At 39.4% G+C, this 24,646-nt stretch overlaps 1 protein-coding gene across 1 annotated transcript in view; it reads left to right on the top strand.

The window, feature by feature from the left end:
* The window catches only part of LOC100770292 (ATP-binding cassette sub-family B member 5), a 79,941-nt gene that overhangs the window by 40,417 nt on the left and 14,878 nt on the right, over window positions 1–24,646 (top strand). Inside the window, exons 16-22 of the mRNA XM_027416418.2 lie at window positions 1,402–1,545; window positions 2,737–2,841; window positions 2,976–3,053; window positions 7,459–7,542; window positions 16,030–16,230; window positions 19,511–19,611; window positions 20,340–20,480. Of these exons, the coding sequence (XP_027272219.1) occupies window positions 1,402–1,545; window positions 2,737–2,841; window positions 2,976–3,053; window positions 7,459–7,542; window positions 16,030–16,230; window positions 19,511–19,611; window positions 20,340–20,480 (854 nt within the window). The remainder of the gene's footprint in view (window positions 1–1,401; window positions 1,546–2,736; window positions 2,842–2,975; window positions 3,054–7,458; window positions 7,543–16,029; window positions 16,231–19,510; window positions 19,612–20,339; window positions 20,481–24,646) is intronic.

Genomic DNA, 24,646 nt, shown 5'->3' with positions numbered 1-24,646 from the left:
ATAGATCTAATGAAATTTTTAATTCTTTGGGAGATTTTTAACTTTATCACACAGATTTGTGTCTCTACAGAAAATGACTATTTCATTTTTTATATCAGGTTATCTTAAGATACTCTACAATCTGTAATATATGGCATTACTCATGATTTTATAGAGATGTTTCATTTTGATTTAGTCTTATTTCATTTTATTCTTTTCTGTCTTGTTAACACTGTTTAAGCAATACTCTTTTTGTGTGTGTGGTGTGTTTTGTTGTTGTTGTTATTGTTGTTGTTGTTGTTGTTGTTGTTTTTCAAGACAGGATTTCTCTGTGTGACAGTCCTGGCTGTCCTGGAACTCACTCTGTAGAGCAGGCTGGCCTGGAACTTACAGAGATCCACCTGCCTCTGCCTCCCAAGTGCTGAGATTAAAGACGAGTGTCACCACCATCCAGCCTACTTCTTATTTTAAAACCTGCATCTTTTTTTTTTTTTAATCCTAGAGGGAAAAGAAATCCACCTTTTGAAACTGTGACTCATAACTGCATGTGGGGGCACTGAACTGAATGCTGAGATCACAAAAAAAAAAATTAAAAATGACAACAGTAAAATGTTTCTGAATACATGACAGCTAAATAGTAATTCAATATCAAACATGCAATGAAGGTAAAAACAGTTTTCCTGGCTGTCTCACTTGTACTCCGTGGGACACCTTCACTTAGTCTTAGCTCTGAGCACATAGCCTGTGTACTTACAGTATACATGCCCTCACACCGTAACACACATCCAAACTGGAACAATTTCAAGGCTAAAATTCCTAGTAAGACATTGACCTCCTGTACTTTCTCTGCTGACTTCCTGCCTCACCCTAACCCTTGATTAGAGCGTGATATTGAATCCAGTCTAACAAGATTAAGGAAAATTGACTCTGTTATTTCTTGTGATTCCTAGCTATCTGACATGTGACCTAATATGTGCTTTCTTTTTAATTTTTTATGTATATGTTTTTTTCCTGCATGTATGTTTGTGTATCACATGTATACAGTGCCTAAGTAGGTCAGGTCCCCTGGCATTGGAGTTACAGGTAGTTATGAGCTCTCATGCACGTTCTGGGAATCACACCCTGGTTCTCAACCACTGAGCCATCTCTCCTGTCCCAATTTGTACTTGGTGATAGCTAGCAACTGGGTGGAATTTCAAAAGCTGACACTGTACAAATCATCACTCTGGTGTATGATTCCTTTATGTTTCAGGTTCATCATTAGTAATAGCAGTGATAAATTTTTCTAACTAAATACAATTGTACACCGCCATCATGCTATGTTTGCTACATTCTGGTTGCTTCCATCTGTCCTGCCTCACCTCTCTGGGTTCCACAATGTCCTCACTGATGCTGTTCTCAACCAACTTGTTTTATTTATAGGCAAGTCTTCCTGAAGTTTCTCTATTAAAAATATTTAAATTAAACAAGTCTGAATGGCCTTTTGTGGTTCTGGGAATGCTGGCTTCTCTCCTAAATGGATCTGTTCACCCAGTGTTTTCTGTCGTCTTTGCAAAATTAGTCACTGTAAGTAAAACTCACTTGTTTATTATGCTTTTAACAAGTTAAGCATTGTCAGAGAACACAGAACTTTCAGTGGCTCATCCCTAGGACAGGGTCCATGGTAGGAAAAACAGCTCCCATGCCTGGGAGATGAGCCATAGCTGTCTCACAATGTTCAGCTGGACCCTGCTGGCTGGATGAGCTGTAAAGAAATTCTGACTCCAGTGCTGTAGCAGCATTCCTAAGCACTGAAGCAATAAAAGAGACAGCTACAGCTTCTCTATTCCCAACCTGTCCAAACAATGACAAATTTTTATTACCAGCCAGCTCAGGGATAGAGAATACAAGTTTGGGATTGTGCCAAAACCCCAGAAGAGTGGACTGGTTCAGGAAATCACTGACCCACATTGTCTTCAGCTGCCCTGTGCACAGAACATTCCATGCCAATATTTGTGTCTAACACTTAACTTTGTGAACAACTTCTAGGGGCACATACAAATGTGTCACTTTAGATGAATATTAAGAAATGTGAGTTACTAAAAGTTACTAGAAATAATAATTCAAACTGCTGATCTAATTGAAAAAATGCTACAGGGTCAGAAAACTGTCTCAGTGGGTAAAAGTGCTTACCTCACAAATCTGACAACCTGAATTTGACCCCCAGAAACCCCATTAAGAGCCAAATGTGGTGCACATCTGTAATCCAGCACTCTATGGCAAGATCTGAGGCAGAGACAGGAGCATAGGCAGGAAACTGAGGCATGGCTAGCCTAGAATTGAGGTAGAGAAACAGAAGAGGCCCTGCCTCAACGTGGCAAAAACCACTACCAAAGTTGACCTCTGGCCTATACACAAATGCCCAAATTCACACACATATACCCAAAGCAGGGAGGAAAGGAGGGAGGGAGGGAGAAAAAGAAACAAAATTCAAATAATAATAAAAAGGAAAAATACTATGATAGTAGAAGACTCATTTGTGTGATACATTAAAAGTAAATTTATTTTATCATGTATATTAAAAATAAATAATAGTAATAATAATAGTAATAATAATAATAATAATAATAGTGATGCTTTGCCCAGAAATGCATAGTTTTTCCCTTATGTTGCAATTCCTGTAGGGAATTCTGATATATATGGACATTTTAAATGAGGTCATTTTTTTCTGTTTGCAATATCCTCCAAACTTCTGATGGAAACTGTGTTTCTTCTCAGATGTTTGAAGACAAAAATAAAACTACAATAAAACATGATGCAGAACTCTATTCCATGATGTTAGTCGTCTTGGGCATTGTTGCTCTTGTCACGTACCTGATGCAGGTAACTTTTAATTGACTAACCAGGACTGGGCAGGATTCCATGTTTATGTTATCTTCTCTGTTTCAGTTGAAAATATAATAACTGAATACAAAGAGAGTTAGGAATAAATGTAGAACTTTTTGTTTGTTTTCTAGGGCTTGTTTTATGGCAGAGCAGAGGAAAATTTAGCCATGAGATTGAGACACTTGGCATTCAAAGCCATGCTATATCAGGTCAGTGCATTTACTGGAATTTTTCTTTTTTTAATTGAGATTCATTGCAAACATTCTAACCCTTAGTTCTTTCTCATTTCTTGATATAGTTTCTATATCAGATCATTGAAAAGCATAAATTTTTACTGTTGTTCTAGGCAGCAAAAATCTGCCATCAGAATTCTTAGAAGTATATACTTCTAATAAAAGCATATCCAGGGCTGGAGAAATGGCTCAGCAATTAAGAACACATACTGCACTTGCAGTAGACCAGAGTTCAGTTCCAAGAATCCATATCAATTAGCTTACAACTGCTTATAATTCTGACTCTAGCGAATGTGATCATCTCTGGTTTCTAGGGGAACTGCACTCACATGCACATACCCATGTATAGACACGCACACATACACATAATTCAAATGAAAAGGCCCTGAAGCAAAGGACATCCAAACCATGAGGTCTGAAAATGAAACAAATTCATTTCATTCAGCTTCCCTTTAATGCATGGCATTGTGTTGGGGAATGAGAAGAAAGACCACACATTAAAACTAAAAAGGAACTTGGGGACTGAAACAGCCTGGCAGGAGTCACTAATCCCCTTAGATATCATCCATGGGCTGGTGGAGGGTTTTTCTCTCTACACTCTGAAGTCTCACAGTCTTGCAGCTGTTGTGGAGAAAGTCCTTGACTCAACATCTGTGCCAGGCAGGTCAGACTGCTGCCCATGACCAAGCCACTCTTGGAAATGGCTAAACCAGGTGTATCAAGATCTAATTGCCCACGGGGAAAGAGTCTGGTGGCCGAGATGGACAAGGTTCCTCTGAGAGCTGGTAGTCATTGAAGCACTGCTTTGCCTTCTCTTAGTCAGCAGAGCTGGTGGAAAAGCTTTCTGTTACTGTCATTCCAGCGGAGTTGTCAAAAGCAGACTTTACATCTGCCATGCAATGAAATTCCATGGTCCTTGTACAGCAGCCCTCAGCCTCCAGCCAAGAGTGCCATCACGGTCTCTACACAGAAAGGTCCTGGCTCAGAGCTTTCTCTACCTTTGAAACAGCCTCTAATCTAAAACAATTTTAAAAAGATAGATCTAACCCCTGCATGTAACTCTTAGTAAATTTATGTCTCTTTACTTATTAACACCTTGTATCTCCACCAGGAATCTTAATTAAGGTGAGACTGTAATTAACTAAAACTATATTTCACACCTACTGACTTAATGTTTTTATCTTCATGAATTCATGTTCTCCCAGTTCAAGTGTATTTATGTTCATGGAATTTTTTTAACTGTTTCCTGGGTATCTTAATGTTCCACACAGACAAATGTAGATTTTTTTATGTTTTCCCTGTGTTACTTTGGACTTCCCCTCTGTTCACAGAATATTTTTAAAGATTTACTTTATTTTTAACTATTAGTATCCATGCATGTCTGTGTGGGTTATGTGCACATGGATGCAGGTGATGAAGGAAGCCAGAGACTTCAGGGCCCCTAGAGTCAGAGGCTGTTGAACTGCCTGACTTACTTGCTGGAAACCTACATTGGATCCTCTAGAAGAGCAGCAAGTGCCCTTTACCACCGAGCCATTTCTCCAGACCTTGTTCACAGAATGTTTTAATAGGAAGAACCTTGAGACCCCAAGCTGCTGTAACCTGAAGAACACTTGTCAAATACTCTGGCGATTAAGGCAACATGGATCCTTCTCTAGCTTTAACTATGTGAAGACCACCAGCACAGTAGCCCTCTTAAACAAGGGCTTGCTATTCTACTAGCCGTCCGTTCTGTCCTTCTAAAACATGCAAAAATGAACAGCGAAGCTATGTGCTGCTTAACCAACTCTATCCAATTCACCTATAATTTCAACTCAGTCCCTTTCACCATTATTTTCTGTTTTTTACAATTGTCTCTCAGCATTCTTCTTCTTCTCATATTTGTTTTGTTTGTTTGTTTCTATTTTTGATGGAGGGGCTGGTATTAATATAGCATTTTTAGCCTTTTCTTTGTAAGTGCCTTCACAGTGCTGCTTTGTCAGTGGCAAGGGAGACTGCTAATATGGGATTTTACCTAACTTTTATTGCCTGAGTTTCTGTCCTAAGATAAAACTTTGAAGACTTAGAAAGCATGATGAGGCTTGCAGGTCTTTTTTACGACCATTTTGGAATCTAACTGAAGTAGACATGTTTATAGAATCGGGTGTGGTTTTCTGCAGGTATACAATCTATCTTTTATGTGATTACTTAAGAGCCTTTCAGTTGAAAATTTATTCTGATCCTAACTTCCATGACAAAATATTGTTCGTTGTAAGTTTTAGTGGTCAATATTGATCTACGGAACTGTGGGGGTTTAAAGTTTTTTGGCTTGGGGTTTTTGTTGTTGTTGCTTTATTTTCTGTTTTGTTTGTTTGTTTTGTCCATTTCCCCTGTAAATTGGATTGCTTACGGATTCTAGGGAGAAAAAAAATGAACCTTTCAACCCCAGATAATGACATTGATAGCAGCTACTTAGAAGTCTCAAAAATGCCTGGAGCTTCTTCCAAAGGTTTGTGAGGTCACAAATCAAGAAGCAAGAAATAAAACCCAACCAGAATGCTTCAGCCAGATAAGAGGCAGAACAAAACAAGTTCTTAATAGCTGTGGTCTCTTTGCTGGAGCTGAAATCCTGGATTGGGCACTGGCCAGCTGTGGCCTAGACCCTCCATCCTTCAGTAGGTCCATCTCCCTGATCTGCAAAGTGAGGATTGCCATAGCACCTCATGGGGCTGCTGAAATAACTATAGGGAAAAAAACACATGCCACCCTTTCCTTGGAGTGTGGTTATATTTTTATTTCCAGTAAAATTATTGGTAGAGAAATTGTGTATCAAAATTCCCCATAGCCTCTATTTATACTTATTTTACCCCTGGAAGGACAGAAAGAAAGCCAGTTTTCACTCAGTGCCAGCTAAATTCCAGAGAATCTGCTAAATATTTTGGCATAGATTGCATGCATACACAGGAAGACAATTACTGACTGGTAGAAAAACAGTCCAGGCATACTGCTGATTGGAGAGGTGGCTAAGACTGTTCATTGTGTGGTACAGTTATGAGAGAATCTGGAACATAATATTAATTTGTATTTTTTTTACATAGTACCTAAAATTTCTTCACGTATCCTATGTCATGTTGAAGTCCAGAAACAACTAGGAAGTTGATGGAATCCCTTAATTTGAGGACAAGTTACACAGACTAACAGTACTTGACTTCCAGCTCCAACACTGTAACTGTGTGGTAGCTGTCACTTACGAGTGTTCTCGTCTCCCTGGGCCACTTCACTCACTGACCGTGATCATAGCTTCAGGTCACCAAAGACACCTGAGACCTTTCGAGAAAGCTTCCCGTGGCAGTGGTTCACAGAACACAGCTCTGTGAGCAGTTACACCCACCCTACCCAGCGCATTCCTCCATGGATCATTCTTCTAACATACTGCGTGATTCATGCACAGCCTACTTCTGTTTTATTTTGGTTTCCTTGACAGCACTGTGTAACCTGGGCCTCCCAGCCCTGGCGGGGTTGTATCAAACCAACAGTTTTTGCTTTTTTTTTTTTTTTCTTTTTTAAAAAAGGAAGCATGTTTGTTAGTTTCCCTGCTGTTTTTTAACTCATAAGTATCTCAGTGAGTGGGAGGAAATACTTAATAAAAGACAATCATTTCTTCAGGCTGGGAAGTGCTCAGAAGGGCTGTTTCTATTAGCTGCTAAAATGAAATTAATTTTTACCTTGTGCTTTTGTTGCTAGTGTTTTTTACCTGTCTTCTTTAGATTCTATGCTTCTAGGTAGCAGTTTTTCAGCCTTCCAACTCTTATCTCACAGTGCCAAAGACTTACAAAACTTAGGGAGTAATAGGAAGTGTCCAGTAAAATCTTGCCTCTTTCAAAAGGGAAAAGGAAATAGTCTTTTTTTTTTTTTTTGTCACTGATCAATTTCGGTAAAAATGATTTGAAAATGTTTCTAAGTTGTACTGGACATCACTATGTAAATAGAATATTCTAGATATACAGCTCACTGCTAAGGGGTGTGTAACATGCATTGGGACCTAGATTCATTCCCCAATAACAAAAACCTAAATAAATAAATAAATAAATAAATAAATTGTTCCTCACAAAGTACTTGTGGAACAAAACTGCAACTCTCTCTACGGTGGCAAATAGCTATTTTTAACAATATTCTACAACTGTAGCTCTACATTCTGCATATTGTAATATGGTAGTGAGTCCATGATTCAGTCTTACCCTCTTCAGTCCATACAAAACACAAGACTTTTATTAAATAAGATGCACAAGTCAGTTGATCCATGGGAGTGAGACAGCAGCTAAGTTCCTTCAAACTTGATAGAAAAATCACAGATCAGAGAAGAATGCTCTCCTAACTGTGTGTCAGTTTCTCTTCTTTCTAGGATATAGCCTGGTACGATGATAAAGAAAACAGCACAGGAGCCTTGACCACAACATTAGCCATGGATGTAGCACAGATTCAAGGGGTATGTGATTTTCAGGCTTTTTTTATTACATGTATGTATTCTGTGGATGAGGAACATGAGCCACAGCCCACACTTGGAGGGCAGAGGACAGCTTTCTGAAGTTAGTTCTGTCTACCCACCATGTGGGACCTGGGGATCAAATTCCGGTCATCCAGTTCCGCAGAAGGTGTCTTTTCCAAATGAGCCTTCTTGCTGGTCCTGTGGTTTTATTTATTAAACAGAATGTTGTATGGTGTGAATGTGTACCTACACCTGTGTCTGTGCCTATCTGTGTGTTATGCTAAGGTGACCTAGCATGAAGGAGAACAAGGAGTATCGTGGCCAACAGGGATTCTGAAGGAAAGACTGAAGAATATCTTTGAGATCAGGCTATTTTTAGACTAAAATGAAGATGCTTTGGCCCATATATTAGGATAAATCTAAAACTAAAAGGATTTTAAGAATTAGAGACAAGGGGCAGGAGAGATGGCTCCAGAGGTCCTGAGTTCAATTCCCATCAACCACATGGCAGCTCACAACCATCTGTAATGAGATTTGGTGCCTTCTCCTGACATGCAGGCAAAACACTGTATACATAATAAATAAATAAACAAATCTTTAAAAAAAAACATTAGAGACAAGAGTTTGCAAGGAAATAATAGAACAGCAAAATAGAAAGAGGGAAGAAAACACACCCAGCACAGACTCTCTACCTTTGCTTTGCTTTGCTTTAACACAGGGCACCATTAAGCAGCCCCAGGTGGCCTTGAACCCATGTGGCTCAGCCTCCAAATGGTAGAACTGAAGGCATGCACTTCACCCAGCTCCGTTAATGTCAATGAGACAAAAAGTTTAATTTTCATTTCCCCAGAAACTAAGACCTTACTTAAAGGGATACCTAGTGATTTGAATTCAGGGTTTGCTCTGTGAAGGTTGTTAAGCAGATCAAGTTAGACAGTGTGTATAACACTGGCCTGTCATATCGCAGGTAAATACAACGTTGTTCCTCATTTTCAGGTCACTGACACAGTAACACCACACTTAACAAGATGCTCCAATAAGTGTGGGAACGGGGTTGTTGCAGGAGGAAAAGAACAGCTTGCTAGCCAGATGTGGCACTCTGTGCCTATAATCTCACTGCTTGGGAAGCTGGGAAAGGAAGATCGCTCCAAGATCCAGGCTAGCTTACTTCACGTAGTAAGTTCAAGGCCAGCCTGGGCTACATGATGAGATTAGATAGATAATAGATTTCGACGATATCTTGTTTGTACAAATAAAGCATGTCTGAAGATCAGAGGGTAGAGCTTGCCACTAGATCTGGAGGTCTGTATAGACAGACAGGAAGTGAGATGGCTGGGTGGAGAAAGGAATATAGGTGGGAGGAAACAGGAACTTGTTCTCTTCTCCTCTGGGAAAAGGTAAAGGTGGCTTTGGTTTGCCCTTTCTTCTCTCTGATCTCTCAGCATGTTCCCCTATATCCTACTCCAGACTTAATAGAACTTGTGTTACAATAGATAGATAATAGATAGGCAGGTAGATACAGAGATAAAGAGAAATACAGATAGGACAAAATGCCTTTTTTCAAATTATTTTAATAAAATTAACCTTTATAAAATGATTAAAATGTTAATCTAATTGAGAAAATGAATACAAAGCAAGTTGTGTCGGTCTTAATTTAAGTGAGATTGTTTTTGTTAATGTGGGTGTATGGGTGTGTACGTGTACATGTGTGTCTTCACTTGCATTCCTGTACACATTTGTCCAGTGGAGGATTCTGCTGTATCACTCTCTTCCTCATTCCCTTGAGACAAGGCCTCTGACTGAAGCTGGAGCTCAGCCAAGGCCGGAACACCCTAGATGTCTCCTGTCTCTAGCTCCTACAGTGCCGTGGTTATAGGTGCATAAGGCCATGGCTAAGTTCTGCAGTTGCTGGGGACCATAACTTAGTCCTTCAAATCCACTGAGCCATCATCTTAGTTCAAGATAAATTGTTTAAGCTCTGTTAGAACATGAACTCTAAAAGAGTATAGGAATCGCTAAGATTTCACTAGATAAGATTTCAATTCTAAAATAGCTCTGAAAATGTTTATCTTACTAGCACACATCGGGGGAAATGTGCTAAACATATTAAGCACAGTATTCATGTAACAGTAGGTTCCTGTGAACAGCCACTGCATTTCAAGTGCCAGTTACAACCCTAGGCAGAAAAATGTCAGTCCTGGTAAGTCCGTGCAAAACCCCAGTCCACAAAAGTGGTGTTTTTTTTCCTTTGCTGTGCCAATTATTTCTTATTACCTATCTTTCAAATATTTTAAATGAAACCCTTTCTGTGTGTGGGGGGGGGGGGAGAATATTGCTCATGTGTTTGGAGGCTCAGCAGGTAAAGGCAGTTGCCACACAAGTGTGGGGTGGTGTGAATCCTAACCCCAGAACCAACATGAAGTTAGAGCCAGACATCTGACGCCACAGAATTGTCTTTTGACATTTACATGAGTATGTGTACACACACACACCATACACATACACACACACACACACACAAACACACACCATACACATACACACACACACACACACACACACCATACACATACACACACACACACACACCATAAACATACACACACACACACCATACACACACATAAACCATACACACACACCACACACACACACACCATACACACACACACACCATACACACACACACCATGCACACACACACACACCACACATACACACCATAACACACACCATACACACACACCACACATACACACCATACACACACACACCATACACACACCACACATACACACCATACACACACACACCACACACACACACCATACACACACACCGTACACACATACCACACACACACACCATACACACACACATACACACACCACACACACACCATATCCACACACATACAAACACCACACACAAATACACACACCACACACACACCATACACACACATACACACACCACACACACACCATACACACACATACACACACCACACACACATACACACACCACACACACACCATACACACACACACCATACACACACACACCATACACACACACACCACACACACACACCACACATACACACCACACACACACACCACACACACACACCATACACACACACCATACACACACACCATACACACACACATACACACACCACACACACACCATATACACACACATACACACACCACACACATATACACACATCACACACACACACCATACACACACACATACACACACCACACACACACCATATCCACACACATACACACACCACACACATATACACACACCACACACACACCATACACACACACACCATATACACACACACCACACACACACCACACATACACACCATACACACACACCACACACACACACCATACACACACACCACACACACACACCATACACACACACATTCACACACCACACACACACCATATCCACACACATACACACACCACACACATATACACACACCACACACACACCATACACACACATACACACACCACACACACACACCATACACACACACATACACACACCACACACACACCATACACACACACACCATACACACACACCACACATACACACCATACACACACACCATACACACACACACACCGTACACACACACACACACCATGCACACACACACCACACACACACACCATACACACACACATACACACACCATACACACACCATACACACACACACACACACACACACACACACACACACACACCATACACAGAAACACACAATAAAAAATAAAATTATAAAACAGAACATTGCTCAGTTTGGCCCTTAGTAAGCATCTAATTAATGCTGGTGATCATTTATAATTGGAAATACTGTTCTTACAACTTCTGAACAAGCCAAAATATTCCACTTCAATCAAAAGTAATTGTGATGGGGCTGGAAAGATGGCTCAGTGGTTAAGGGCACTTAATGCTCTTGTAGAAAACTTAGGTTCAGTTTCTAGCACCCACATGGCAGTTCAAACTCAATCCCAAAGGACCCAATGCCCTCTTCTGGCCTCCGAGGGCACCAAGCATGCACATGATACACAGACTTTCATGAAAGTAAAACACCCATATGCATAAAATAAAGATAAGTAAGTCCTTTTCAAATAGCAATAGAATAAATGGTCAGGTCCTAGAAACTGAAATGGATGAATTTAAAAGGTAAAATGAGAAAACACATCTAGGTGTGAGGCTGAGTCTGCCACTTGCATTCACATAACTTTGTTTGGCTGCATAACAGTGAGTTCACATCCATTGTCTTCATATCACACAAAGAATGACTCACCTGTCTTATTTGCCCACTGATTCCTTTCTCAAGAAGACATACTAGCGATGAGCCTAGAAATAATTTGGTATCGTATTTCTGTCAAATGAATGTAGGTAAATCATATTTTAGTTCCTGTATTATTGCAATTTCAGTTATAGTTTGCCAAGTATATTAGGGTGAATGTCCATAAGACAGAGCCTCAATAATAGTATGTCTCAGAAACTTTTAACTAGTGACTCAAAATATATAATCTCCTATGAATTATTATATGTGTACATACAGTCATCTTTTTTGAATTTGTCCAACAAATTCTCTTTCTGCTGGCAAATATTCTCACTGTCACTTTTAGAAGCCCTGACACTTTGAGAACAATGATCAGAGCACACTGGTGAAATGCAGTCATATGACATCTCTTCTAAAAGAGTTGACTAATACAGCCTCTCTAACTGGTATTGTTTTAGCCCAAGGTAATGGCTTATTGCCCACATATCTGTCAACAGACTCCCATATAATAAGCAGTTTTAATAAAAATATAAACCCATTTTAAATTCTTTTGGAAACTGGTTTCCACAAATTTACAAGGTATTGTTATTTCTATGCATTCTAGTAACTCTGTCATCAACCAAAGGTCTTACCTCATTTTTGCACACACACAAAAATGTTACTGACACTATGGGGTACACTCTATGCCACCATCAAGCCCAATGCTAATGCCAAGAGCTCTGCTCATTGGAACTACAATTTATGTTGCCTCAAGAAATCATACACATTCACTTCATTTATTAATTCCAGAGCCGATTGGTTTGTGCTATCGTATTAACTTGGGCAATGCTGACCTCATTCTTGATTTCACTCTGACATGGGAAGTACATAAAAAAAACTTGATAGTCCTTTTGAGTCAAGCAACATTAGTAGTTATTGAAATGACTTTATTTAGCCCAGTATAAGCTGACATATAATTACAATCCTGTCCTGTGGTTTTAGGCTAAGTTTATTATGACTGACTATCAAGTGTATAGCAAAATCTGACATCGAAAGCTATGGTAAATTCAATGACAAATTTAATGATTTTTCCAAAGAAACACACTGTTAAGCTATAACAATGAGTAAATATAGTGTGCATTCTTAATTTGGGCAAGCTTTAGTCTGTTTGTCCAACTAATCCTATTTCTTCACATAAATATTTTTACTATTGCTACTTACAGTACATCTTAGCAGATTCCACTTTGGGTTATATTGACATTGTTTTCTCTCAGGTTTGTGAAAGTATTCTCATGTATAGTTGTTCCACACACAAATTATTAACATGACCTTACTTTTCAGTCATGTTAAGCTCCACATGTCAAAACAGAAACAAACTGAGTTAACATATGTAAAACCATTATGAGCCAGGAAATCCACTCCAGAAAATAATCTTTATATGTAAATCTTTATATATGTAATCTTTATATTTATATATCTTATATTAATATAAAATAATCACTATTTCACACTCAGAGAAAGAGAGACAGAGAGTGAGGGAGAGAAGAGGGGGAGGGAGAGAGAAGAGAGAGAAAATCTTGCTATGTAGCTTAGGCTGGCCTCAAACTATGTAGCCCAGGATGTCCTTGCACTCAAGATCCTTCTGCCTCAGCTTCCCAAGATAACAAGTGTGCCATCTGATTGACTATCAAAATAACATAGTTATCAAAAATTTACTATTGATGTTGCTCTTTTGATATCTTCAACTCTGAACAACAGTTATTAACCAACAATAGTGTTATAACAAGGTTTGCATTCTGGACACATCTCTTCCACTGCTGTAATCAAATGTAATTAACTACCATCTATGCACAATTTTCTTTGTCTGGCTGGTAAATAAGCCACTTAGAAAATTAGTTCATTCTAGTAATACCTAAATATTTTTTTTAGTACATAGTGTCACAGCATACAAGCCAAAAGCTATGTGATCTGATTAGAACACACAGTGATTCATATGTTATGGCTTGAAGAATGTATTTAAGGGCCTGCTTCTGGTAGACACTGCTTTATTCTCTTTCTGTGAGCGTGCTGTTTTCAGAGTCTATGTATAAGTGAGACAACACAACACCTAACCCCTTGTTAGTTCTGAAGTGATTTCAGTTAACTAACTTCTATCATTATTATGAGTCTCACTTTGCTACACACACACACACACACACACACACACACACACACACACACATGCATATTGCTTCCAAGTTCTGCCCACTGACAGCCCAATAAAAATGAGCAGAAGCAGCACAAATCTTGATAACAAGGCTTTACTCTCCTACAAGTGCTCTTGTCTGTCTGTGCTCCCTCAAGTATATAGTCTAGGACTCATGGAGGTTCCTGTCACTCAGCACTGCTGTAAGAAATCATTTGAGAAGTTAGCTGTGCCAAAACTATGCCAAAATCTCAGTTTTACAGATCCCATAAAGGAATTTTGTTAAAATAGAAACAGACAATTCACCTGAGTATCTTTTTAGAAATAAGGAATTGATTTTAATAGTTATGGAAGCTAAAACACAGAATTATTTTTTTATTCAAATATAATAAATGAAACCTTTGTGAAAGTTTACATATACAATTTAAAACATGTTTCCCGGGCACTTAAATTTTAAGTGCATGTCATTATGCAAGTCTGTAAAACTGGTACTTTCGTGATGTTAAATATTAAGATATTTATTTTCCTTTAAAATACCCAATAAGTGTAAACACAATTTCATAACAGCAAACACTAAAACATGCTTCTCAAAAGACTAACCCACTCTTACTTGTTTCATTTTCTGGTGGTTGTTCACAGTACCCATTACTCAACTACTTTTTCAAGCAACAGCTTCATTTTCACAAGTTTGTAAGTTAGGGGAATGGTAAGATGACTAAGCACTTGATATTCAAGCCCAACCAGAACTTGTGATTCTCAGAGCCCACATAAAGGTGGGCAGGAAAGAAACAACTCATAGAGCTATCCTCTGACCTCTCCATGTGGGCAGCATATACACACAATAATAAAATAATAATAAGACTACTTATTTAAAAGAAAATCCAGTATGAGTTAGGGTTGAGATAGAGTATGCATGTATGGTGTGTGTGTGTGTGTGTGTGTGTGTGTGTGTGTGTGTGTGTGTATGTGATGTATGTGTGTGTGTGTGTGTGTGTGTGTGTGTGTGTGTGTGTGTGTGTGTGTGTGTGGTATATGTATGTGTCTGTATGTGTGTGTGTGTGGTATGTGTGGTGTGTATGTATGTGTGTGTATATGTGTGTGTGTGTGTGTGTGTGTGTGTGTGTGTGTGTGTGGTGTATTATGTGTGTGTATGTGTGTGTGGTATGTGTGGTGTGTATGTATGTGTGTGTATGTGTGTGTGTGTGGTATGTGTGTGTATGTGTGTGTGTGGTATGTGTGGTGTGTATGTATGTGTGTGTATGTGTGTGTGTGGTGTGTGTGGTGTGTATGTATGTGTGTGTATGTGTGTGTGTGTGGAATGTGTGGTGTGTGTGGTGCGTATGTATGTGTGTGTATGTGTGTGTGTGTATGTATGTGTGTGTGTGGTGTGTGTGGTGTGTATGTGTGTGTGTGTATGTGTGTGTGTATGTGTGTGTGTGGTATGTGTGTGTGTGGTATGTGTGGTGTGTGTGTATGAATGCTTACTCATGTGCACACACACAAGCAGGCAGGAATATCTTTAAGGGGACAAAAGAAACTCTGTTGCTGTAACTTTCATTATGCTCAATTTCAATCAGAATGTGAAATGCCACACAACTAAGTTCTCCGAATGACCTTTAAACAGGTCATATTTGTGGGATATGGTGGTCCATGCCTATAATCACAGCACTCAGCAAGCACAGAGGCAGGTGGATCTCTGGGAGTTTGAGGCCAGCCTGGTCAGTGTATTAAAGAGCTACACTGTCTCAAAAATCAACAAATAAACAAAACAAACCAACAAAGCAGGTCATATCTAATTTCAAATAATCCAAAGCTTCTATAGTCTATTCTACAATGTTAGAATAGATGCCATTTAATGGGGCTGTCTCAATACTGAACATAAAGTGGAAAATGAAATGATTCCTCAGCCAGGTTTTCACGATATGTGTGTCCTTGTTAACCTTTAAGTTCAAGTGGAAGTTTAAAAGCACCTACTTTTACAGGCAACTTCACGAGTTGGTATCATAACACAAGATGTGACCAGCATGGTGCTGTCTATTCTCATCTCCTTCATACATGGATGGGAGATGACTCTCCTGATTCTCAGCTTTGCGCCTGTACTTGCAGTGACAGGAATGATTGAAACTGCAGCAGTAGCTGGATTTGCCAACAAGGATAAGCAAGAACTTAAGCGTGCTGGAAAGGTAAAGTACACCCTCTGGTTTCCATCATCAGTCACATCTTGGCTATGACTTAATCTCAGGGATCTGCAGAGCTCTGTGTACATACTGAACGGCATGTGGACCATTGCCGGACAAGGCGTGGGTATATTATTGCAATGTGGTCTGTGACTCAGAACAGAGTTGAGCCAGATCATACACATGTGACACAAGTATGTTGTGTATACATTTGCCTCCCTTTGTTTGCCCCTCTGTAAAGCAAGGATGATGATAAGAGTATCATTTACAGATCTGTGCATTACACAAAGCATCATCACAATACCAAACACTTAGAATGGCAGCCAGAAGGTAGCAAGCACACATAACAGTGTCATTCATTAATACTGTTACTGCCAAGGGGAATTTACTAATGCCATGATTCCCTATCCTCTATTTACTGAATAATTAAAATTTCTCAAGCAATAATTCTGGGTATTTTATTTTTCAAAAAATGCACAGGAAATCTAATAGCTACTGAATATGAGACAATGAAACTAATAATACCTAAATACTACCTATCCTTTTTATAATCAAAATGAACAATTTATGCCATTATATAATAAATCCTTTGGCACACTTAAGCTTCTCAGGATCAGCCACAGTCAAAAAAACAAGTGAGTACCACGTTTGAGATTTAGGAAACACTGCCACAGAATTACCATCTGTGTTGAAAGAGGGTCATTTGATGGAAGGACTGACCTCAAGCAGGAAGCCTCACTATATAGTAACGTGTTATCAATTATTCATCCACCTTCTAGTCACCTGTTCAGAGGGTGGCTAGCAATGCATGACTATCTCAGGCTTCCCACTCTTGCATTGTGTTTTAATGCTTTGGAAGGGGGATGGGGATGTATTCTGGCTTTTGTTTTGTTTGAGTAGCTTAATACACTACATTCCTTTTAGAAGCTGCAGCATGTTCCAGAGGCTTAGTCTTTTTCACTCTTCATATTGACTCAAAGCTCTTTGATGGCCGTCATCTGAACATGAAAACAACTTTGATGTCATCATCTGTAGTCCACATTATAGTAACTAGATCAGAGCTAGCATAGTATAAACATCACAGATACTCTTAAGTGGAGACCATTACTTAGTGATCTGGTTTGCCTGACCCTTGGACCTTTCCATATTTCTTGACCCTTGGACATTTCCACATTTCTTACACTAGATAAGGAGCCTTGAAATGTCTGCTTGTACCGGATAAAGTGAACTACTTGGCAAATATTTTCCTCAGAGACAGTGAAGAGTTGTTTTACCCTCCCTGTATACTTTTAAAATTGTGATAATTTGAACACTTTCTAAATCATTGAGACATTAAGTTTTTTAATCTCATTTTTTGTGTCATGAGCTTTTGTTATAAATGTGCCCTTTGATATTTTATTTTTGTGTCATGAGATTAACCTGAGATCATACAATTAGTAACTGCCTTTAAATTAGGCAATCTGAGTATGTTTCCTATTGCTTTCAGCAAGTCAACTTACCAGAGATGAACTTAGAATATAGGCCAGCCCAGCGAGATGGTTCAGAAGGTAAAGGCACTTGATACCAAGCCTGCCAAGCCTGATGACCTGAGTTTGTTCCTGGATTTCTACATGGTGAAAGGGAAAAACAGACTATCACCCAAATTGTCCTCTGCCCTCCCATGGGTGTTCTCTCCATCCTGTCCTATACACAAATGTATACACACAATCAATTAATCAATATAAATCTAAGCATTTAATAATAATCAATTAATCAATGTAAATTTAAAAATTTAATGATAAAATATGCTAGCCTTCCTTTTAGTTGCTTATGTAGACTGGAAGAAATCATCAAATGTTTTTTTCTGATGAAAGTGGCTTTACTAGTTTTTCTTAAGACTATAGAATTTCCTGAGGCTTCAGAGGTGGCTCAGTGATTAAGAGCTCTTGGTACTCTTCCAGAGGAACTGAGTTAAGTTCCCAGCACCCACATGGTGACTAACAACCAACCAGTTTCAGAGGATCCATTGTCTTATTCTGACCTCTGTAGGCACTAGGAATGCATATGGTCCCAGAAGTAGACATGTACACAGGAAAGGCACTCATATACATTTTTAAAAGACTATTTTCTAAATTTCTGTAGCAGTGTCCCTCTCTACATTGTGAAAAATAATCACAAAGAGTCTCTTATTGTTGCTCATTTCTTTTTTGCTCTAGAACATGACTCCAGCAGTCTTAATCATTTTCCTTGTAAACAACTTGTGAAAAGTGAAAGGTTCCTGGAGATTAATAAAGTTAGGAAGTTAATGAGAATTTGAAACAACTGAACATGAAAACTGAGAGCAGAATCCTAGTATTCTAATGCCATTTAGTCAACTCTTGCCACCCAAAATGCCCTTTAATAAATGTGAGGTGTACACCTGGGTTCCCTGTATGGCAGTCTACAGAGGCATTCTGAAACAAAATGTGGTAATGCAAAATTTATCTTTCAAGAGACAACCCACTCTCAGATTCAAATGTTATTCTAAGCCCTCCCTGTATACTTTTAAAATTGTGATAATTTCCCATTCCGGAACCCATGTAATTGCATTCTTTTTGAACACTATATAATCATAAAGAAACATTAGCTGTATTTGAATTACATGTCTTTTTAAATTCCTAGACTTCAAAATAGGAAATGGTTTTGTTTTATAAAAAAAAAATTATAGCCAGCTGAGTGGTAGTAGCTCATTAAAGGTAGTAGCCTTTAATCCCAGCACTCTGGGAGCAAAGACAGGTGGATCTCTATGAGTTTGAAACCAGCCTGGTCTACAGAGCAAGTTACAGGACAGCTAAGGCTGTTACAGAGAAACCCTGACTCAGAACACAAAAAAAAAATTTTACAGTCACTTTGTAAGATGCCTTGTTGGGATATTCCTGAGTCCTGTTTGGCTATGATTTGCAGTTCTGTGACAGAATAATAATTTATTTGACTTGCCTGCTATCTTTTATAAGCATTGTTTCATGATTTATAAGAAACCCATTCACATGTGAACATACTCAACAATGTTTGATTTCTCTGCTGGGGAAACAACTGAAATTAAATTCAGTAAAGACTTAAGGGTCTTAAACTGTATGTATTAAATCTTTTCAAACGAAATTACCATCAAGTAATTTTTATCTTATTAGGGTGGGAGTAAGAGTAATTGCCAGGAAAAAAAATATTGAGTTAAAATATTGTATCCCCAGACTGGAATTCACTGGAAGTAATTTTAGTGAGTTTAACATCACTAATATTACTTCTATATTTTATTGTCCTACCTTATAAGATAGCAACAGAAGCTGTGGAGAACATCCGAACCATAGTGTCACTAACAAGAGAGAAAGCCTTCGAGCAAATGTATGAGAAGACGCTTCAGACCCAACACAGGTGACTATAGCTCAAGCCCACCCTACCAGATTTCATCCTGAAAATGAAATGCTCAGGGTGACGACCCCTGTGACTTGCTTGCTAAGCTATTTCCTTGTTACTCTTTCCTAAGAACAGTGCATTCTAACTTCTCCTGTGACTTCACCAAGAAAAAATAAAGAGCATCTAGGGCAAGCACAACAAAGAAGTGTAGGCTCCCCAAGTGACCATTGGCCCAGTGTCAACTTATTTCTGAAAGAAGGTTGAGGCAATGACGTGTGGAAGAAGGAAAACAGGATTCCTCACCCTTTTACATTAAATCTCTAGGAAACAAGCTTATTTAACAGGCTCTCCTGATTACACTGCCTCTGGTTCTCTGTGTAACTTTATCAGAGAGAGAATTTTGTACTCATTTGCACTGATGTTTGTGGTCTACACCACCAATTAATTGTCACTGTGTATTCTACTAATGTAAAACATTGTGGAAATTAGAGAATACTTCTAAGTGCCTCATAGCCCCCTCTCCTTAACTCTTAGTTTTTCTTTCATATGAAAATAAACTCTGTTACAATAAACCATCTACAGCTATAGAGAAAATTGCCTGTCTTCCCTGTGATAACCTTATAATCCTTAGAAAATGTATATCCACAGAATTATAGCACTTCAAAGTCCTCTACATCCATCACTCTTGAGTTTACTATATTGACCGTCTGTCACCCATGTTCCGTAATTTGACATGTGTGTTTCAGAAATGCCTTGAAGAGAGCGCACATCACTGGCAGCTGCTACGCTGTCAGCCATGCTTTTGTGTATTTCGCCCATGCAGCGGGATTTCGATTTGGAGCCTATTTGATTCAAGCTGGACGAATGACACCAGAAGGCATGTTCACGTAAGTATGCAGATAAACCCTGTAAGTGGGTTATGCACATGTGTCTAGTTTATGGAGGATTCCCATCCAGTTCTCCTGTGGAAGGGGTTTTCTTAAAACACTTAAATGTATGTATAGTGTGTGTGTGTGTGTGTAGTTTTTTTATTTTTAATTGACAAGTAACTTTTGTGTTTATTTACAGGGCAAACTGTAATATTTTGACAGGTGTTTCCATTGTTCAATGATTAAATCAAGGTGTGTGTGTGTGTGTGTGTGTGTGTGCGCGCGTGCGTGCATGCGTGCGTGCGTGCGTGCGTGCGTGAGAGAGAGAGAGAGAGAGAGTGAGAGAGAGAGAGAGAGAGAGAGAGAGAGAGAGAGAGAGAGTTCCATAGCTTATAACATACTTAAACTTGGTGCAGTAACTCTGGACTACACAATGTGTATACACCGATGCAATGCAAAGGAACTGTGGTAAATTCCCAAGTAAATTGCTCTCAGCTTTAGTTCACTACAATGTGGGTTACAGGAGCAAATCTAGTTTCTTGGTGTCCTCTTCCTGGGGAACTCTGGCTTTCATCCCATCCGTATGAGCACAAGTCCATGTTTGTAGAGTTTCACAGGTCTCATCAGGAACTGACCATTGCCGTACAGCAGCTTCCTCCCAAACTGGCTTGCTGTAGCTTGTGCTCTCAGACCCTGTTTTACCATGAGGACCTTCTTCACTTGATAGGAACATCTAACTACTGCAATTGGAAAAACGTTGAGTGTGGGTTTTTTCAGCTGCCGAGCCTACAATACCAGAAGTGTTGCTATTTATATCACAATTCTCATTGTTAGACAGTTACAGCTACAGAAAATCCATACTTTTTTTTCACATTAAATCTAGGCTCAGTCCCTAATGATAATGGCTTTGTTTTAAGCTGGGGACTATTCAGGAAGCACTAGGTCTTGGCTTCCAACAGCTCTTGATATTCCCTGGAATTCTTTCCTTGCTGGGACATACTTTGAGGATATGTTCAATTAAAAGAAATGATCAAAAAATTTAAAAAAGAAATTTTTTAAAGTGATCAAAACTCATTTGAAGCCATACAGTTTCAGATCATTTTTATTTTCTACTCACACAAAAATATTTTTATTTGTAAATATCCTAGGACATTTCTTGGCTAAATACTGGTAAGAAACAATCTACAAGTCACCAAATCAGGATTCCTAAATCTTGCCTGCTAACAGTAAACACAGATTCACAAGGAACGGGACTTTAAAGTCGTCCTAAAGACAGGGCTCCTTTCAAATAAATATCTGTTTCTAAAATTGCACTAGAGTGGGGAAGGGGTCTGGGGGTGCACCACTGCTGATGGCACAGTACTCAGGAGGCAGAGGCAGGCAGGCATCTGTGAGTTTAAGGCCAGCCTTGTCTACAAAGTGAGTCCCTGTCTTAAACAGGGTCCCTGTTCTGTTTTCCTCCTTCTAACATGATGTGCAATGCTGTCTATGTGAGTCTGTAAAGTCACAATTAAGGTGTGTTGCCTTGGGCGTCATTCTGATCACATAGTCCAGTTTGTCCGATTAACAAGAAACAAAACCCAGAATCACATGGACTAATTTATGTAATTCACAGTCCTGGTTAAGTTAGCCCTTTGTTTTGGCTCTGATGTCATGTGGCCACTCCCAGGTTTAAAACTTCGTTGTCTTCCAAAAGTTTGACTGTCAAGCAAATACTTGGAAACATGACACATGCTGTCTGTCCTCTTGACACTCCAAACATTCAGGCCCTGTAAATGGCCAGGGCACTGTGGTGTCAGGATATCTGATCTTAGTTATTAGGAGAAAGCAAGCCTATTAGACACACTAATGTAGGATGTCCAGTGATTTTTAACTCTCACAGCAGATATTTCATCTTGTCCTCTTATTTTTTGTCACTACTCTTTCTTTGTTTAGTTTTGTGTTTTTGTTTCTTTCATTTTTCTAAATTAAAATATAATTACATCATTTCTACCACCCTTTCCCCTCTCCCAACCGTCCCACATAACTACTCCTTGCTCTCTTTCAAATTCTTGACCTCTTTTTGTAGCCTTGGCTGGCTGAAACTTCCCATCTGGACCAAATTGGTTTTGAACTCAGAGACATCTGCCTGTCTCTGCCTCTGGAGTGTTAGTATCAAAGGTATGTACTGGCATGCCTACCTTTCTTTGCTTTGTAATCACCTAAGAAAAAGAAAAGAATCTTCCCCTCAGCCATGTCAGAGCTGGTTTGAAAAGGTGGTACTTAGAGCTCACCCTATAGTCTGAGTTACAGATCTGATATGGGGCCAGAAATATGGATTTTAATTAAACACCCAAGATTATTTCAAGGCCCAGGATCATATACTTTAAGGACATATGAATGTCAATTTATATTCTAATTTGCTCTCCATACCAGAATAAATTTCTTATTCATTTATTTAGTCTACTAACAAAAACTTTTCCTAGAACTGTGGCCAAGTTGGGGATGTCATATTTTAGCTTATTGTTAAAACAATGATATGGGGCAGGTAAGATGGCCTAGCCAGTAAAGGCACTTGTTGTACAAGCCAGGCGACCTGATTTCAGTCCCTGGAACCCATATAAAGGAGGAAAAAACTCAACAGCAGTATATCACATTTCATACCCCATCACACACAATTATAATAAAATAAAATAAAAGATAATAATAATAGTAATAGTAATATACTTTCTCCCAGTAAAACACAAGTATATTTTCAAAGCTTGCAACTACACAGGTGGATAAGCTGTCTCTTCCGAAAGGGACAGTGTGCTTAAAATGGAGGTGAGCAGAGGGTGCCACAGCACAGTCTCCTCATGCACTCATAGTTTGTCATGCTGTTGCTGAGGGGGGAAGGCCTCTTTATAAAGGAGAACACAAATGCCTTCTGACAAAAGCTGACTAGTGTCATCTTCAAAATTGTAGAACTTTCCCTGAAATGAGCATCTAAACAAGATCGTAACATTTTCATTCTGTTGACTTTTGGCCAGGGATCAGGAAGTGCCCTCATACTCAGAGGGGTAGCAAAATAATCCCTTCCCTGTTAGCCTGACAATGCTCAGTTGGTTATTTCAATATGAATGCACAGAGTCTGGGGAATACAAAATAAGTTTAGTTTCCCCTGTCTCATAATAAAGTAGGTATCCTATCGAAAGCTTGCAGTCCTAACACTTGGGAGGCCAAGGCAGGAGGATTGCAAGTTGGAGGCCAAACTAGGTACATAGTGAGTTCTAGGCCCACATGAACTACAGAACAAGACTCTATCCAAAACCAAAAATGAAAGGTGTGCCTTCACAATATAAACCAAAAACTTCTGGTGACCAGCAGAGGCTTCGGACCTTCCCACCAAAACCACTTCAGGCTTTTCCACTGTTTGTGAGTCACCTCCATCTTTGTGGTGCACACAGAAAATGCTAAGCACAATACTGAGGTAAGAGGGAAAGAAATCAAGACACTGTGTTACAGTAATAACAAAGGCTTGAAAACTTCCTAAGGTAGACAGTCAACGTGTGTGTGTGTGTGTGTGTGTGTGTGTGTGTGTGTGTGTGTGTGTGTCTTGTTCTTCGAAACCTAAATATAGTTCTCAGCAGAAAGTTTCACTGGACTCTTGGTATTAAATGTAGCAATCAGAACTATAGCAACATAGCTAACTGATGCTTTGAAACCCCGAGGGCTAAAAAGAAGCTCATTAGGCCTTTATCTTGCTTAGAAGAACTGATCCTTGTCATTGAGACAGCCACCTTAGTTAGCAAACAGGAGAAATTTCTTTGCTTGGGTGCTGCATGACAGTGGCCCACTTCTGCTGGCTCCTCCCCTGGAGTCATCTGGAAGAAAGGCATATAAGCCATTTAGATTAACAGAGAAGGGATCTACAGAGAGAAGTCAAAGTGGAGGGGGTGTCTAAGGCCTGGACAGACTCCAGGACAGGGACGAAGGCTGATGAACCACAGCATGAGGCAGACACCATGCTTAGCACCAGAAAGCAGGGCATGTGGAGGAAACAGTCAGTGGGAGGCTTGCTCACATCGAAATCTGTGTGATCCTTGGCCAACTGCAACATTTTCACAGGCTGGAGTTTCCTAATTTGTGAACTGGGAAGTTCCTGGCCTAATTATCTCCTAGGTGGTCAGATGGTATCATGTGTTTGAAAACATTCACAGGCTCCG

This window comes from Cricetulus griseus, chromosome 5 (genome assembly GCF_003668045.3).
Source record: "Cricetulus griseus strain 17A/GY chromosome 5, alternate assembly CriGri-PICRH-1.0, whole genome shotgun sequence".
NCBI classification, from domain to species: Eukaryota; Metazoa; Chordata; class Mammalia; order Rodentia; family Cricetidae; genus Cricetulus; species Cricetulus griseus.
The sequence above is the reverse complement of the archived record's forward strand: the minus strand, read 5'-3'. Positions and strand labels throughout refer to the sequence as shown.